The sequence below is a fragment of the Ovis canadensis genome, chromosome 9 (assembly GCF_042477335.2).
Source record: "Ovis canadensis isolate MfBH-ARS-UI-01 breed Bighorn chromosome 9, ARS-UI_OviCan_v2, whole genome shotgun sequence".
Classification (NCBI taxonomy): Eukaryota; Metazoa; Chordata; class Mammalia; order Artiodactyla; family Bovidae; genus Ovis; species Ovis canadensis.
In genome coordinates this window covers 31,722,722-31,741,780 of record NC_091253.1, presented here as the reverse complement: position 1 = coordinate 31,741,780, position 19,059 = coordinate 31,722,722, and the positions used below count along the sequence as shown (strand labels likewise).

The following is a 19,059-nucleotide window of genomic DNA, read 5'->3' as shown; positions in this document are numbered from 1 at the left end:
CTGATGCGAAGAACTGACTCACTGGATAAGACCCTGTTGCTGGGAAGGATTGAGGGCATAAAGAGAAGGGGGTGATAGAGGCTGAGATGGTTGGATTGCATCACCTACTCAGTGGACATGAGCTTGAGCAGGCACTGGGAGATCATGAAGGACCAGGAAGCCTGGTGTGCTGCAGTCTGTGGGGTTGCAAAGAGTCAGACTTGATCTTGGCAACTGAACGACAACAACCCAAACAGAACAAAATTAAACAGTGCTCTCTGTTTTCATTATGAGAAATTTCTTTAAATGTGCAGAGCTTTGAGACCTTTCTTTCAAGCGTGAAGCTTCTTTTACAAAGCATTTGCATACACACACGCAGGACATACTCAGAAACAAGCCACCCTCATTTTTTATCCTCTCCCATTTGTCCATAGGCATGTAATACAGAAATTTAAACTTACATCAGTGGAAGAATGATGTTACTCATTGCAACCTCTGCCATTTCAAGAGCAGTTTGAGGAAGCCCTTAGTGAAATATTGGCAGATATAACTTGTTTTTTAAACATTTTCTGGGGGAGGTATTAATTTGGTGATTTTTCTGTGTGTCCCACAAGCTGAATGAGCCTCCCTTGGTCTCCTGCCACCATCCTTCCCCTCTACCCTTAAAAAAGGAAGCCCTCAGAGCACCTTGTTCACTGCAAAAGCTAAACAAAACTAACAAATGTGGACATTTAGGTACACATAATATGTCTTGGAGGAGTTGAAGAGAAGGGGGCAAATCACTTTAGACTGGAGTGATCAGGGAGGTTTTCATATGACGGGTGGGATTTGAAGAGCTGATCCTTGAAGAGTGGGTTGGAGTTGGGAAAGGAAAAGGCGTCACAGCAGGGGAGACTGTCCTCAGAGGCGGGGGGTAAGTGTATGGTCAGCGTGGTGCAGAGTTTGCCCTCATCTGCAGTGCCACGTGAGGAAGGAGGAGGGAGGGGCACGAATGGTGGTAGTGTAAGGGGCACAAGTGGTTTTTCAGTCTCACAGTCTTCACGTTCTTGCTCTTCAGCTGCTCCATTTCTTTCATAATTTGGGTTTAGTTCTTTATGTCCATGATTTGTATGTAATGCTAATTATAGAAAGATATGAAATCAATGGTATTACAAAGAAAAGAAGATCTTTGTACATTGATTTATTGGCTTTGATGCCAATTTTTATTCCTCTTTTGTAAAGATCAAATATCTGTTTACATCAAGTGTCACTCAGCCCACGTTGGTTTGGTACAGGAAATGATAGAAGAACCCTGGGATTTCCATAAATATAAAATCTGTATAATTTATATGTTTTCTGATAGTACTGACAAGCATGAAAGTATGGAGTCTGTAACGAAAAGTGAGTGTCCTTTGAAATAGTCATGTAAATAGAATCGTGAATCCCAACAGCAGGATGGTTTAGTGGGAAAGACACGGGAATCAGGGTTTTAGGGAATGGCTGTGCTGCTGATAAACTGTCATTGGATGCAGCATTTCATTTCACTGGAGGTCAGTGTTTTTATCTGCACAGGAAAATTGTCATGCCAATGATATGTAAAATGGCGTGTAGCTTAAAAGCCCAGGAATCTGTAATTCTTGTTTGCCAGTTAACTAATATTGCAAAGAAATAATCCTTCCCTGAGAAAAGGAATAATCCTTTCCTGAGATGTTTCTCCCAGATTTTTCTCTCTGTTATTTAGAAAGAAACTTTCAAAGACAGCAAATGATGATTCTTAGAAATATTATTCACTTCTGTAAATAATAATTTTATTTTCTTCAGGTATATTTAACATAACTGATATGTTACTTAAACATATATTTGTTATAAATTTTAAAATCCTCCATTAAAAATCAGAGTTATATGCAGCTAACTTATCAAGATGGAATTTGTGCACTCCTTAAGGGAAATCAGAGGTATTTTTACAGTGAAATAGACCGTGAACTCCATACACTTGATGTTTGCAGTTACTGCAGTAATAGGGTGTTTATTTGTGTCAGGGCATTACTTGTTTGATATCAGATGTTGCTGTAAGACTGAATTATATTTTCTAATGATCCTGACTCGCTCCTATTTCAGGAACATTCACAGTTCAATTTTATGATGGAGTAATTCGTTGTTTAAAACGAATGCACATTAAAGCCATGCCTGAGGATGCTAAGGGGCAGGTAAGAGTGTTCAGCATTCCTAGCTTCCCAAAGGGATGTCTTCTTGAATGGTGACTGATAAAATATATATATATTTTCACATATATATATATTTTAAAGTGGACTAATTGTAGGATTATGTGCTGATAGCCCCAAATAGCAGCAAGAAAGAGAAGCTTAGAATGTAAAATCAGTTATACACTTGATTTTTGCTTCTTTGGTTTTAGACCTGCCCAAGTTACAGGTCACTAGTTTCTGTTCCAGGTGAAAGCCCAGCATCCACTAAGCTGGTGTTGTCCTAGCGACCCAGCTGGATCGTGTAACCAGTCTATGGGAAGTGAGGTGAGTGCCTTTTTTGTTAATTCTGTTTCGTTTTTCCTGGTATATGGTTATCATTTAGAAAGTTAATTTTTAATATAAAATTTTATATTGAGTTTCTTATCTTCTTCTTTTCTTCTGTAAATCATAGTCATTAATTTTCTTTCAAAAGGCGCTTACCTGACACTCTGTAGGCTGTTTCAGGTAGGGCTTTCTGAGTTATATGATGTAAGCAGTGTATTACATGCTCTGTCACTGCTCAAAGCAAGAATGAACGGTAAGCATTTGAAAGAGAATCTGGGATGAAGTAAAAACCATAATTCTATTGATTGAATATGTTTCCTGAAATGCTGGAAAGAAAAGGTGCCAGTAGAAATTTAAAATGTTTTCTTTTATGTTCTGCTGTTATTTGGGATTTTCAGCACCTGGACCTACAATTAATTTTAAGAAATTGAAAGTGATCTGTAAAAATGTCTAATATGGAAATATGCTACATATTTGTTGCATACCATGTGGTGAAAAATGTCATCCTAAACTGTGTTGAAATCACGTGGTCAGTTCCAGTCAAGTGTATACATTTAGCAGACTACCTACTGCTATATTTGGGATGTAGACTACCACAGTTGAAACATTATTTTTGTTTTCTGAGAAGTTGGCATGTTTTAAATTACCTGGTTTTCAAAAATGTAGTTTTGAAATCAAGTAGCAGAGTTTTTTTCTTCAATTAATATGGAAATGCAATTTAAAATGGAAATACTTTTGATCAGGAAATTGCGTTGTATCTTTCTACTTGTATATATAAATAAAATGTTCTCAAGCATTCAATGGTGTGATTCCTTGGTTACTGTGCAGAAAGATTGATTGAGACATTGGCAACTTAGTTTAATATATACTGTTTAAAATTCTCAGTTATTATTTTTTTTTGCTTTAAAAGTGTTTTTTTGTTCATTCAAATATTTATGTGATGGCACTAACTTTAAAACTGTTTATTTTTTCCCAAGTGACACTGAACCAGTTTGGTTTGTGGTAAAATAAGTTATAAAAACTAATTTTTTGGACATGGTGCATGTTTATTTTTAATGAGTATTTTAGTCACACCGTGATGTGTGGTAACATTAAAATCAATATTAAAATACAAACTCCTAAAAGAAAATATTAGTATATTTATTTTAATTTTGTTTTTTTCATAGTTTTTAATTACAAGCACATTAAAGACATGTATAGAATTATTTTTTATAAAATATTCTTATATTTTGAGTATCTTTTTCCTCCAACAAGTTTTTGATTTGTTTTACCTAGGTCATATAATAAATCAGGTGTTGTTTGAACAGTAGTAAAAGAATCCAACTTTGCATGCTATCTTCTAAATTTTGAGTCCTTTGAGAATTTCTTTGTAAAGATATACAGTAAAATTTCTTTTGCTTAACCAGCAAAGGATAAGGAATCAAATAAATGCACTATGGGAATGTTTTTCTCTAAACTTTGTGTAGCTTTTTCTCACCTATTCTTTTTCTTTTTGAGGGTGTGCTGATAAAAACTTTACACTGTAACTCCCTGGTGTTAAAGAGTGGCCAGATGGCACTAGTAGTAAAGACCCCACCTACAATGCAGGAGACTTAAGAGATGGGGTTTGATACCTGATCAGGAAGATCCCCTGGAGAAGGAAAGGCAACCACTGCAGTAGTCTTGCTTGGAGAACCCCATGGACTGAGGAGCCTGGTGGGCTCCATGGGGTCGCAAAGAGTCGAACATGACTGAGCAATTTGGCATGTTCATAAGGTCCTTTACTACAGTTAGAACTTGTTTTTAATACATTGCTTTATTAGATTCTCGTAACAAATCATTTGACATAGGTATAGCTGATATTTCTATTTCACTGTTGAGGAATTCAGAACTTAGAGAATTCAGCGACTCACTTAAAATTTCACTCAACCATAGTTTGCAGAGTAGCTCTGAACTCATACCTGATTTCAGACAGTGTTCATTCTAGTACAGTGCTCTGTGTTCTCATCTTTAGTTCTCATTCATGGAAGGAGCACACCAGTTATTTTTGATATTGAATCTTTCCAGTTAAAAAATGGAAGCGTGAAATAATTGAAGAATTCTTTACTCACACAACTACAGTGATCCCCATGATTAACATGTCCTATGATCAAGAACTGTTTTATCTGATTTCACTTTTGAAGAGTACAACATTAATCTCTTCTATTTTTCTTTTTATTGGAGAGAGAAAACATTTGGGCGTGGAATTCTTACCCTTAGCATCTTTTGGCATTTCTCTTAACAACTTAAAGTTTTCCCTACAATGGAAAACCTAGAATTAAATGCCCTGTTCTTAGTAAGACTGAATTTAGCACTGCACTTTGCTTGTCTGTTGTATGTAATCTTGTTTTTTCTTTCTGCTTTGTTGATGGAGCTCTATAAGTCATTTGCGTTGGTGGTGTTTTTTTCCTTCGACTTAAATGTTAGTCTCAAGGCTCAACTTAGCCATAATACTTAAGTCACCCAGATTGCTCCTTGACCTTAAACCCCTCTTTTCTATTAGTATACACGTTGCCACACCTTTGTTTAATGGTTTTCCTTTTGCTTGGAGTGTCCATTTCTCTTTCTTTGCCTTTTTCCTCAGCAGATTCCTCTTTCAGGGTTCAAATCATCTATATCATTTCCCCTGAAGCCTTCTACTAGTCTTTCTCTTCAGGCAAAATTTTGTTGTTCTCCCATAGTGTTTTGTTTATTCTCTACTATCTGTCCTGTTGCATTGTTTTATAGTTAATTTTATTTGCCTCTCAGTTCCTTATGGGAAGGACTAAAGGGGTGGTTCTGAGTAAAACTTGGGGTGGATAGTACTGGTGTATCTGGTTTTCTTTGTTAGTTTGTTTTTACAAACTAGAGATATAGAATTTTATTTCACAGCCTTGTCATAATTCACTTTCTAATAAGACATGCTTTGGGGACATTGTTTAAAATATGGGGAAGTTACATATTGGGTGTCTTCCAGGCAGGAGCAAAAATGTGGTCACTCCAGGCCAGTGGGTTCCTGAGGTTTTCAGCTAGCATCTTCTATCAACTTAGCATGTTTCCTGGCACACCAATAGGGTATTCAATAGGAAACTGGTCAGTGGGAATGTGTTAGGTGCAATCACATGATGTTTTCAGTTCATTTCAGTCATGGGGGAGAGAGAGGCTTTTATTTTGTTTGCTTCCCTTTAATGGCTTGTTGTCTTTACCATATATTCTCAGTACTGAACAGCCATCAACTTGATTTGCTTAATGGCCTGTGTTTGTTCTTACAGTCCATGAATTAACATATAGTTGATGTTGTGAAATTGTTTTTAGTTGCTTGGACTAAGAATAAGTGTTTTTAGTTCAAAGTAAAAGAGTAGAAATTATTTAGTCACAAACTAAAAAAAAAAAATCACAGGATTATAAATATTTGCATCTCAAAAGAATGGCAGCTAATACAGATTCAGAAAGTTGTAAAAGGAGGGAAATTAAACTAGAGCCTGACAGTGTGTACTTTACTTTGGTCAAGTAGCTTTTTGTTTCCTTTACTAGTAGTATGTTAAGCTCTTGTGATTAATTGTTATGCAAACTTTAAAAACTTTGAAAAGTAACGAAATCATACTTTGACCTTTGTGAAATTGACCTTACTTTGAGTGATACATTCTTCCTAATGAAGAGTAGTCATTTGTTCTGTGGGAACATATTTGTTTCTCATTTTCTGCAGGGAATTGTTTCCAGGACTCTCATGGATGCCAAAATCTGTAGATGCTCAAGTCTCTTATATAAAATGGCATTGTATTGCATATAACCTGCTCACATCCTCCCAAATCATCTCTGGGTTACTTATAGCACCTACCACAATATAAAAGCTGTGTAAATAGTGGCTGGAGCATGGCAAATTCAAGTTTTGCACTTTGGAACTTTGGAAATTTTTTTCCCCCAAGTATTTTTGTTCTGCATTTGGTTGAATCCCTGGATGCAGAACCCCAAAGATAGTGCTGGCTGACCATACATTTCTTTTAATATTTGCAGAATTGAAACATAAGCATTTTTTTCATATTATTTTTGTAGTACATCTCATCACAGAAAAGAAACATAATTAGGCATTTAAACCCTAAAGTACTAAGGTAGAATGTCATGAGATATTTCCACATTTATCATAGGTTTTCTTGTATTTTAAATTTTATTCCATCAAAAGATATTTGTTATTGAATATCAATATAAAATTGAGTATTTTCCCATTCTATGTGAGGTCATATAACCAATTAGATTATTAAATTTGATAATCTAACACATTGATGATCTCCCTTGTAAATGTAGTTAGTCTGATTTTCATATTTGTGTGCCTGTGAAAGTAGCTTTGAAAATGTGATACGTGTTTTTATTCATTAGTGTAATTTTAATTAAGGTTTTAATGCTTCACATGTTTTGTGTTTTCCTTTGGAGGATTGGATAGCTTTAGTCAAAGCAGCTGCTGCAGCTGCAGCCAAGAATAAAACAGGGAACAAACCTCGAACCAGCGCTAACAGCAATAAAGATAAAGAGAAAGAGGAGAGAAAATGGTTTAAAGTACCTTCAAAAAAGGAAGAAACTTCAACTTCTATAACCACACCAGAAGTTGAGAAGAAGGAAGATCTGCCTACATCTAGTGAAACTTTTGGTACAAAATATGTTTTTATGTTCACTCCCCATGGCAGTGGTAAACTCACATAGTGAATTGTCAGATCTTTTGGCTACCTGTAGTTTGAACATACAGTTGAATTATTGGGCTTTTTTCCCTAGCATCATAATGACGTTTAACTTTTTTAACAGCTCTGAAGGTTAATGGTCTAATACGGGTACTTGACAGTGGATACCCTCAGTATTCTGGAATAAGAAATGAGTTGTGATTTTGATTTGTAACTTCTTGGTAGTGGGTATTGAGATTCTTTTTGTGTGGGATTTTTTGTTTTGTTTTGTTTTCTTTTAAAATGCTTTTGCATGTATTTCGATATACAATACAGAAAAAGCAGTAAGTCATTCCTGAAGCACAACTGCCTTTAGTAGTTTTTTTTTTTCCTAATACATTTGTCTGGAGAAATTTGTGTCTCTTAAAGTTCTGTGTCTAAGCACTAGATTAAAAAAAACTTAAGTGCAAATCTTATCTTAGTGTTTTGCTACTTAAAATAATTCATGTGTTTTAACTTTGGATTCTAGATAAACTCTCATATATGTATTCTATTAAAAGTAGGACTTCATGTAGAGAACGTTCCAAAGATGGTCTTTCCACAGCCAGAGAGCACATTAACAAACAAGAGGAAAAATAATCAAGGCAACTCATTTCAGGCAAAGAGAGCTCGGCTTAACAAGATTACTGGTAAACTACAATGATTCTTTTTGTGGGGGGGAATGGAGGGTTTGATTTTACAGTAGTTTGTTTTTAATAAAGGAAAATATATCTTTTGGTTTAGTGTAGCTAACTGATTAATAAGAAAAACAGTTGCTTTGTTTCTTTAAGGTCATCACCTTTCGACACCATGGGTTTTTTCTGTTGTGAAATGGAAACAGTATCACCTGTCTTCTGCCTACCTCACAGGGATGTTGTGAGGATGCACGGGGTCAATTCCATAGTTTTAAAATCGCTTTGGTGGCAGGAGTAGTTCTCTAAAAATTGGATCATCTGCTCTTGTCAACTTGTGAGACATACTGTTCAAGGTTCTAAATATTAAACAAACATACTTATTCTTGACTAGTCTCATTAGGGATCGTTGGAAAGATGAGTACTGACTTAAATTCAGCTCCTGAATCTGTTAATTCCCAATATAAAAATACTTCTATAACTTTCTAAAATTTCTATCCTGACCTTCAGGTTGGTCTCTAGAATTAGGGCTTATTTCTCTTTGCTGTGTTGTAGTTTAGGAGGTGGAATACTAGAATGATGAAAAACACAGGAAATTCTAGCCTGGTTAGTGTTCACAGAAGAAGGGACCAGTCATATTTAAGCCCCACACTTCCAAGGCCTAATGATTCTAATCTTTAAAAGAGATTGTTAATATATTTAATTTTTTGAGTGTTCTATTATAAAATGTTAGTGGCTCAGTCGTGTCTGATTCTTTGTGACCCCATAGACTGTAGTTCGCCAGGCTCGTCTATCCATGAAATCCTCCAGGCAAGAATACTGGAGTGGGTAGCCATTCCTTTCATCAGGAGATCTTCCCAATCCAGGGGGTCAAACTGGGGTCTCCCACGTTGTAGGCAGATTCTTTACTTCCAGAGGCACCAGGGAAGCACATACATTATAAAGGGGGTGCTAAAATATTTTAATTGATAATCAGTCACATGCTCTTAATTTTAAGGATAATGATTTTAGTGCCTTTGGCCTAATAAAATATGTAAATCTTTGTTGACATTCTTTTAAATAATTTGAAAAAGTTGGTTTCATCATCAGATCCAAGAATAAATGTAAATTAAACATTCTGACCATTATCTAGAGTGTAAGCCTACTCATCTAAGTAATTATAATTGGTTTCAACAGGTGAGAGTATTTAATCTTTCCATTTGTTAATATTGTTTTTGTGCCTTTCTCTGATAAAGGATATATTTGGCCCCAGGACAGGAAATATTTCAAATCATTCTACCCATTCCCATTCCACCTTTTCCTTAGAAACTATTAATGTTGGAGAAAGCCAATGAATGTTATTCTAGTGATTATTATGCTGGCAGCTTGAGACCTCAGTTTTGTTAGAATAATGGGACCCGGAGCTCTGTTGTGTGGATAGTGCTTCTCACTGCTGTGATTCCCAGATTGACTCGCCTTATTGGGAAAGCCAAGATCAAGGAAGATGGAAGTGACACTGGTGGCGCAACTGCCAGCTTACCAGCATCATGTTTTTCCCTAAAATCTGGATACTTTTAGTTTCAGTCAATATACACTTAACACGTGTCTTACTAAGAAATTCAAGCTCACTATTTAAAGAAGTAAAGTAAGAAAGCAGCTTAATTCACAGTGATGCAGTATCTCCGATGGCCTTGAAAAGAGTAGTGGGGGGACTTTTTCTTCACTTCCTCTTGGGAATCTTAACAAGTGATAGTTCTGGCAGCAGTAGAAAGGCAGAAGTTTTACAAGTGTGAAGCTGTTCTGATCTTTTCCCTTTATTTACTCAAGTTATGTGTTAATTTTTTAATAGTTTTTCATCTCTGAGTCTATTTCTGATTTCATGTTACAACTGTATCATGCAAAAAGATAATAGATGTTTTAAGATTGTTTCTGATGATTGAGATGCCAGCTTGCCTTTGTACAGTAAATTTTGTTTGTAGATCATAAAAGAGAGATGAGAACTAATAGGAAGTAGCAGTTTTGTTACGGAATTATGGTATATTTTAAATTTATCAAGCTCACTTATATATGTCTTTTTGTCCCTTTACTGCTGAGAGAAATAGCCTAGTAACACGGCAGCATCTCAGCCTGCTCTGAGTGTTTCCTACCACACTTTTTAATTTGTTTTTTTAAGTAGTTCTTACAGGAAATAAGTGAACCAGCTGCTGGATAAATTTAGTTCATGTATTTATTCACTCTCTTTCTCTTTCTTAACCATATATACACCCTATAGAGATTCCAAATCTGATTTCTATATAGGGAATGGTATAGGATGGCTTCAAAATTTTTAAATAAGTAGACATGGAAATTATTGTTGCAGAGTGTGTGTGTGTGTGTGTGTGTGTGTATTCTTCCAGAATCTTAGGTTTCATTATGTCATAAACTTATTGATAATTGTATACTTTGTGCATGCTGATTTAGAGAAAACAATGTTACAAAGATGCTCAGGAGTTGCAAGCGAACTGCAAGCAAATTTGAGTAGATTTTAAAATACATATTGGTAGAGAGTAAAAGAAGAAACATTAGCAGTTGGTGCGTGGCATGTGTGTAATAGTTCTAGGAATTTCTAGACCTTAAGCCAGTTTAGATACATTTGTACAGCTTAAGGAATATAAAAAATAATTTTAAAATCCAGAGGTTTGAATTGGCCAGTAATGTTATTGATAATAATATTCAGGATGTTTGGTTCTTAAACTCAACAAGAATATTGTATTTTTGGAATCCCTGATGGAAAAGCAGAGCATGAATTTAACTGCTTTGTTCTTTCTTTCCTCCCCATTACCATTCTAAGATGCTTTGGTCTCTGTTCTGTTTGTTCCTATTGGCAGTGAGAGACCGACTGTATATTTTATAGCTGAAGTAGAATATTGAGAAAGTATCACTTTGTAGATGGGACTCATAAAAATCTGTATTCTACTTCTACCTGACAATAAATAATTTCTTGAAACTGCATAATGCATTCTGTTAAGATATTTACTCTATAGATATCTTATTTGGATGACTGCTTGTTAGTAATATATTGATAATTAATACATATTTGCAAATTACTAAAAATCAATTCTGTTTATTTCCCTCCAGTTCTTGTCATTTTGGAAGGTTATTGCATTTCTTCCCAGAATGTTAATTGGTCATGATGACAGATTTTAGACTTCTTCTTAAGGCAGCAGTAGTCAGTGTCCTCCTCAAGGGCATTTAAAAGTTTCTTGTCCCTTGTTTATATTTGATAACTCTTGTATAAGATGGTTTACATGTAAAGTATGAAAGCCTTTTCATTGATCATATTTGAAGCTTTTGAATTAACTGGCTACCAAGTATTACATCTTCTAACCTAATTTTAAGTAGTTTTAATTAAATGCCCCATTGCTTTTATAAGAACATTACAAAGCTTTATTTTCTTTTCACAAACCATTAAGTGAGAATTGCTTTTAATTATTTGGGTCTGTAATATCCAAATGTAGATTCACTTAGTAAGGCTAAATTATTTTGTTTCTTTTAAACTTCTAGTACTTTAGTTTTAATTTTAATTTGTGATCTATTTTATCTGTTATGTGATTTGAAAGTATTTCCACCACCTTTATGAAGGGAAACAAAAAAGTATAGTTAGTAGATTGAGTAGCAAACATCTGTTCTCTTTGAATACCCATAGAAGTAGGGCCTCTACTCAATTCCCTACAAAAGAAGAAGCTAATTTTCCTAATTATTTTTCATTTTACTTTCAGTAGTATTTAATATAAAAAATATTAGCTAGAGAAGAAATACCTAGTGAATGCGGTTTTGTTAAATAAATTCTGTGCTTACATCTTTTTTAGTCATCTAAAAATGCGTTCAGAAGTTACTTTAATACAGCTAGAATTGAATTTATGATATATAAGCTATTTTTATGAAACTATATCCATTGAGTCTTTTTCCTTTCATTTGAATATACACTTAAAACTGTATGGAACTTGAGCAATATGGATTATGTCAGACTGCACCAATAGAAGTTTTAATACCAGTCATTGCTGTATCAAAATCATTGTTTTATAGTCAGCGTTTCCTATTTTAAATTACAATTCTGAGTGATAGATATTCAGCTTCATTATCTAACAATAGAAAGGTGCTTTTTGCCTGATTGAACACTTGGTTCTAGTATTACCTTGAGAATGCAATTTTAATATTTGAATTTCTACCTACATTACTTAATATCTTAGAGATTGTTACCTGAAAGAGTCAAGGGGCGCTGGCACAGGGTTAACTCAAAGTTATGTGGCGTTTTGGGGTCCTTTTTTTCTCATGTTAAAAATGGTATGCTGCTGCTGCTACTAAGTCACTTCAGTCGTGTCCAACTCTGTGTGACCCCATAGATGGCAGCCCACCAGGCTCCCCCATCCCTGGGATAGATAGCTTTAATACTACAAGTAGTATAATTGCTGAAGTAAATTTACTATTAAGTTGTTGATTGTTAAACATACTTCCTTTGAAGCCAGAGTTTTGTGTGCCTGACTTTTGAAGTGTCACAGAAATGGTTTTGGGTGACCTTTTATGTGTGTGGTGGCCATAAGAAATAAACGTGTACAAGGGTTATGTTAATAAATTTACCTCCATTGAGGGCACCTATCTGGTGCTTACCAAAGACTCTGACTGAGTAAATGCCTTTAATTTCTAAATTAAAGCCAGGTTTTAATGTCTCTTAATGTTAAGAGACATTTTATACTCTGGATAAAATATTCTGTCTTCTAAAATTGAAAATTAAAGGTATACATGGGAAAAAACTGGAACTCCCAGTTTATGTCATCAATTGTATAATGAGGCTATCATATGAAGTCCAAATGTAGGAAGGATCTATACTCTTTTTCCATTAACATGAAAGGAATCCATCATGTTCTCACCACTTTTGTAAGTGATCAGGCACAACTGGGTATAGAAACACACTTGTGAAGCTTAGGGTAAAGAATCCAAGTGCAATAAAACAAATTGGGAGTAGTTTTTTTAGCTAATAATATAACAACAACAATCATTTTATATTCTAGATGTTTGAAAGGATTTCTTATATCTTAATATTAATTCTGTATCTTACTTCAGTTGTATGGACAAAGCCTAAGATAACAATAATTTAAACAGTCTTAGGTTTTTGGATATTAATCCATAGAAATTTAAATTTGTACAGAATAAATGTGTATGTGTGTGTTTTTTTTTTTAAGGATATTTTAAGGTAACTTTTTTTATTTTGAAAACTATTATGTTAGCTACTCTCAAGTTCTAATTTAGCCCTTTGAGTCATTATTAAGGATGTTTGTATATTTGACAAGTAACTGTCTGAGAGTATACTTCCTATAAAAAAAGTATAGGGGATTCAGCTGCTAAAATTTTGGAGAATTCGTGTGAAAGCCAGTATCTTTTCTAATAAGCGATTTCTGTACGATTTTTCTCAAGGTTTGTTGGCATCCAAAGCTGTTGGGGTGGATGGTGCTGAAAAAAAGGAAGACTACAATGAAACGGCTCCAATGCTGGAGCAGGTATGAAACGGTAGCATTTGATTGTTTTCGAGGTTCCCCGCTGGAATTATCACGGAGCTATAGTATCCACACAGTTGAAATCACCCTTTTGATATGGGGATGGGAAAATAATGGGTGATACATTTTTAACTCTGCCTTCTCCAAGGTATGCAGATAAACTACATACTTAATTAGTGTTTATTTTCAGTAGGCTAGCATTAAAGTCTGTCTCCCAATGGTGAAAAGCCAGGAGACGGGCCTCCCAGGGTACATACAGGCTTCCAGCTGGATCACCTTTGACTAGCTTACGAAAAGACCCTTACACAAATACTTTTCACTTGTGAGTTAAAACAGGGTTTTTTGACATCTTATAAAGCTTCTTTTGTAAGAAGTTTCTTTTATATTGTAACAATTGGTGTTGTTAGACTGACTGTGTTTTATGAATTGATCAATGAGCCATACATTTTTGCTAGGATGTATATTTTAATAACTACAAAAATAACTTAAAAAGCTATTAAGGGTCTGTCTTTAAACCACCTAATAGAGGAATTTGAAAATGAAGGTTGCAGTTGCTAGGCTTTGCCTCGGCTACCTTCAGATTCCCACAATACCTGTATATAATGGGCTGTGCATGCTTTTCCATTCTTTAAGGGCTTACCTTTCGGGGCACCGTTAGACTATACGAACACAGTGATAGCCATAACTGGATTTCCTTGGTTCTTCTGTTTTAAAATCTGAGCCTTAATGTAGTTTTACTATATCCTTTTTGTATTATTTCTTTATTAGTAGCCTAATAAAGAAGACTTTAAAATGAGTACCTTTTGCTCTTCTCTATATGCGTTTTAAAAAACAGTCCAAATTTAATTGATATTGTATTGAGTTTTTCAGGGTTATTTTAGGCCTGATTTGATAATAGTGCATTGTTTCGGTGCCTCCATTAATGTTGTATTAAATCAGTGATCTTTTAAATTGATTAATATGTCAGTGAATCATGCCTTCTGATTTTCTGTGGTCATCAAACGGTTAAGTCTTTGCCGTTATTGTCAGCATATCAACCAAATTTTAAATGACTTTTTTTTAACTGTGTATTATTATATTCAACGTCCCAGATATAACAATATTTTGTATTTTCACCACTGTTTATGGTATTCTCAGAATGCAATAAGTCAGGGACTTGGGTAATAAAATGTTTCTGGAAAATTCATTACAATGTCAATCTTTCATTATGCACAATCCCACTGAGAAGAATGTGATTGTGAAAATTACTGTGTGTGGAAGTTAGTGTAGAGGGCAGTGCCCTTTTCAGAGACAAGTATAGAAAACAACATTTTGAAACTGAGCTTAAAAAGGAGAAAAATTGAGTAACTCGGCTGTTTTTATTCACATAATTAAGAAAATTTTGAGAGTCCTTGCCAGTTTTGTAACAAAGAGACCAGTGATTAATAATGAAAAGTTTGTAAATTATTTTAGATTTTTAAGGAACGTAATACTGTTGCCCCCTTTTTTGTCATTCAGGATGATTTCAATGTGAACTGTCTTGTAACCAAACTCTTAATTCTTATACTGTTTGCCCTGCTTCAGAGTTAAAAAGCCGAGTTATAAAATTCTTAATTACATCTCAGTTGGTATGACTTGAAGAAGAGGTATTGTCACTAACCTATGTTGCCCTAATGAGTAAAATAATTTCACTCACGACGTAGATTTATAACAGGCCTAAGGCCCAAACTTACTGTGCTAAGGAATTTATTTATTTACTTTAAGAAAGTTCAAACTCTGTGGTCTTGAACCCCAGTTCTCAGATTATTAATTATAGATTACTTAATTGTATTAGGGAATTGTTATGTTATATTTTACTTTTGGATAAAACCTGCATTAGATGCATAATTCAGTAAGTTTTAAAGAATGTTAATTTGTCCTTGTTTAGAAGTTAAGCACCTTATCAAGATATTAATTTAAGTATTAAAATCTTGTTTTATAACTTTGTAACTTGAGAGTAATGGATGCTGTAGTGATGTCTCACATATGTGAAGATGAACAATAAAATTGTTTATTTACAAGTAATGGCTCTAATTACTTTTCTGGCAACACTTTTTATAATAAGCTTAGGAATCCTTTCTATATATGGAGTTTTTTTTTTTTCAAGTGATGAATCTGCACTTATACACATGTGTAATGAGTAAATTCAAGAATAGAAATGATGACAGTTGAGTAAATGAAACGCTTGACACCCACCCTTTAATGTGGTATGTCTAACATGCCATCTGTAGCACAGTCAAAGGTGCCCTGGTTAATACCAGATATTCAGTGTTTTTCTACCAAAAATGAACGCCTTCGATTTCAGGGAACAGAAAGCTATTTGGTTCCCAGACAGTGACTTTCATATTCCAGAGAACTGCAGCCTGCAGACCTGTTGGTCATCCCTCACAAAAGATAGGGAAGTAAAAAAGGTTTCTTGGGGACCAGCATGTTGTTCATAGAGCTAGCAGTCTGATTCTTTATAGAGGCCTATCTTAGTAAAGGGTTTTTTTTTTGTTGTTTTTTTGTTTTTTTAAGTGTATCTCATACTTTGTTCTCAGATACATATGTCAAAAAGAGATACAGTATAGGCATTCCAACACCATAGAGTGCAAGTCCATCCGATGTGGCTGTTCTCTGTAGTCTTTGGACACATTCACTTATAATTTTACAAATGTAGGACATTTTACTGCCAAATGAATTAAGGTATTCTTTATGAAAGAACTGACAAAGTTCTAATTTTTTTTTAAAAGTATCAGTTGGCAGGAAGAAGGTAAAAACTCTCATCTAAGAATGCGACGTATTTTGTTTTTAAATCCAATGTTTTTAACTTACACTTGGTTTTACTCCTTGTTTTTTTTTTTTTTCTGTTGTTGCTTGTTTTGTATTGTTTTTTAGTCTTTTAACTCTGTATTGCTGGTGGCTTCGATTTCATGATGCATTATGCTTATGAAACTCTAGCTTTCAGCACTAAAATGAGTTAAAGATAATGTTTCGTTAATTTGGTCATTGTTTTCCTGTTGAGATCTTTCTTTAAAGGGAAATTGTCTACTTAAACCTCTGCATTGAACTCAAAGACATTATTATTTTTTTTTAATCTGAAAATCAGAAGCTTACATGTATTCCTTTAATGCTCTAAAACAAATTTGTCATTGGTAATTATTGGTAATTATTGTCATTGGTAATTATGATTTCCAAAAAGGTATGTTTTAACTTAACACAAACATATTTGTCCAGTAAGGTAACATTTTATATTCTGAGAATATTATAAATAATACATGTTTTAAAAACCACGGTTTAGACAGGTCGACAGCATCCCTTTAAAGACAGCCTATTCAACTTTTAGTTAATAATTTGTGGGGTTCTTTTTGGTTTTTCATTTGTAATAGAAATGTTATATGTTGCTTAACAATGTTTTTGGATACTAAAGTTGCTTAACAATCAAAAATAGAAAACAAGAACAAAAATGAAGAAACCAAAATAAAAATATCAATTTTTTATTATTTATTCAGGCGATTTCACCTAAACCTCAAAGTCAGAAAAAAAATGAAGCTGACATTAGCAGTTCTGCCAACACTCAGAAACCTGCACTGTTATCCTCAACTTTGTCTTCAGGGAAGGCTCGCAGCAAGAAATGCAAACATGAATCTGGAGATTCTTCTGGGTGTATAAAACCCCCTAAATCACCACTTTCCCCAGAATTAATACAAGTCGAGGATTTGACGCTTGTATCTCAGCTTTCTTCTTCAATGATAAATAAAACTAGTGAGCACAGATTTTTAAAAAATAGTTACTTATCCTATAAGATACATTAAAAACAGTTTGGTTGTAGTTATATTGTATTTTTATGAAGTTGCATTTTAAAAATTCAAACTTAAGTGGATATGACAGGGAAGGCTTGAAACTCTCTCAGGGGCAAAATCCATATACATTTCTGACTGATGTATTGTACAGAGGGACAGTGACTGTACTGTTGGTTAAGAAACCTCAGCATTTAGTAACCATAATTTAGTAACTATAGTTTGACTTTCCTCAACTAATGATCCAAGCACAGTTAGAGGCCTGATTCATTACAAAAAAAAAAACAAAAAAACACCATTATGGGATACAGAAAGACCCATGGTGGATATGTGGATATTGTCCTGAACTCCTAAGGCTTCTTATGGATTGATTTAGTCATTGTCCCCACTTGTCTATACCCCACCCCCAATACATTTTATTCAGTTCTTCTAGGATTTAGAGCGCAGAATTCAGATTAATTTTACTAATGGAAGAAGAAAACTGTTTCCTTGATCTTATTTTTAAAGATTTTACTGTTTCAATACCGCTAATCTTTGAAGCAGTTACTTAGTCTTTTTAATATAACCTTTCAACATGGGTATGGATATATTTAAGACAAGATTTGTGTTGACCCTATGTTTCTCATATTTTAGTATTTAGAGATATAGAAAAAGAGATATAGAAAAATAATTACCTAAACTCACTGGGTAAAAGATAATTTTGCTGTTTATAACAGCAAATGAATTAGTAACCTGATTATTAAATGAATATGACAGTTTTCCTTATGAACTCCCCCCTATCATATCTTCTACAGCAATTAAAAATGGTGGCATTGAGAAGACTTCTGTCAGTCAAATATATTAAATTTCTCTTCTATTCAGTTGCTGTATTTTTTTTGCTCAACTGTATTTTTCATTTTTTGATTAGGTTTTGGTACTTTTTTGTTTTGATTTGGTTCTATCTAATAAATGAAAGGATGGGAACAGAAACACTCAGTTGTTTCGTCCTAAGCTTCACTTCTTTATGGCATTTATCATTAAATGATGTCATCAGTAGTCACTAAAGTGTCAGATGACACTGATATGTATTTTATTTTGAATTGTTTTATATTTTAGTATTATAACCACAGTGAATTTTATCCTTTTCTTTCAGTTATCACCATGTCTTTTCATTTTGATTTTTGTAAAAGTACTTCTGAATACCCAAAGCATCAACTTCTTTAGACCTCGCTTATTTTCTCCTTCTAAATTAACATAAATATATTGGCTTATGTAGTCCTGCCTGTTCTAAATAATCAAAATGTTTATGTGCTGTGTAGAAGGAAAATGAAAGGTTAAAAAGAATTTCCAAGCTTTTGTGTAATATATAGCTAGAAGATGCTCAAGTGACTCAGTGAGTTTTTCCAAACAAAACAAAAAACATTTGAGGGCAAGAACTCTCATATTTTTTAAAAATTCTCATTTTTTGCCCATAGTGAGTACTTAAAGTTATTTGTGCTCAATTTATTTTTTTTTTTAATGAATCAGGCCCAAACATCTGTTTACAAAAATCCATTTGGGGGAATGAGGGTGGGATAAAATTATTTACATTAGTTTTACTTTAGCAAGTAAAGCACTAACTCTACAATGCATGTCAGAATTTTGTTATCGATGCCCCTGTCTTTTTTTTCCCTTAGATATTCTAGATTTGTAATATAGCAAAAGGAATATATATATATATATATATATATGTTTTTTTTTTTTTAAGAAATCTGTGGCTATACAGAGATAATTTTCCCAAAGGAAGAATGGCAACTAACAACAATCTGCAATTAGAGAATAAACTGTAGTCTTTTTCCATGGGAAACTACCTGAAATGAATGTTCCATGTTATTTTCTTTTGGTTCTAGTAGGCTTTAGATTTTAAAAGTTTTGATTAACCCTTGTGAATGAGGGCAGCTTTTGCCTTTGATTCCTTTTGGAACATGTGC

General features: G+C 34.0%; 1 protein-coding gene across 28 annotated transcripts in view; it reads left to right on the top strand.

Annotated features, from left to right (window-relative positions):
- The window catches only part of PHF20L1 (PHD finger protein 20 like 1), a 68,987-nt gene that overhangs the window by 19,447 nt on the left and 30,481 nt on the right, over positions 1-19,059 (top strand). For 8 of the 28 annotated variants that reach the window (XM_069599861.1, XM_069599860.1, XM_069599838.1 and 5 more), the window contains 6 exons: positions 2,077-2,165; positions 2,409-2,486; positions 6,912-7,125; positions 7,693-7,821; positions 13,234-13,316; positions 16,823-17,075. In XM_069599861.1, coding sequence (XP_069455962.1) covers positions 2,077-2,165; positions 2,409-2,486; positions 6,912-7,125; positions 7,693-7,821; positions 13,234-13,316; positions 16,823-17,075 — 846 coding nt within the window. The remainder of the gene's footprint in view (positions 1-2,076; positions 2,166-2,408; positions 2,487-6,911; positions 7,126-7,692; positions 7,822-13,233; positions 13,317-16,822; positions 17,076-19,059) is intronic. The other 20 variants (XM_069599864.1, XM_069599850.1, XM_069599848.1 and 17 more) reach the window with 3 other exon arrangements.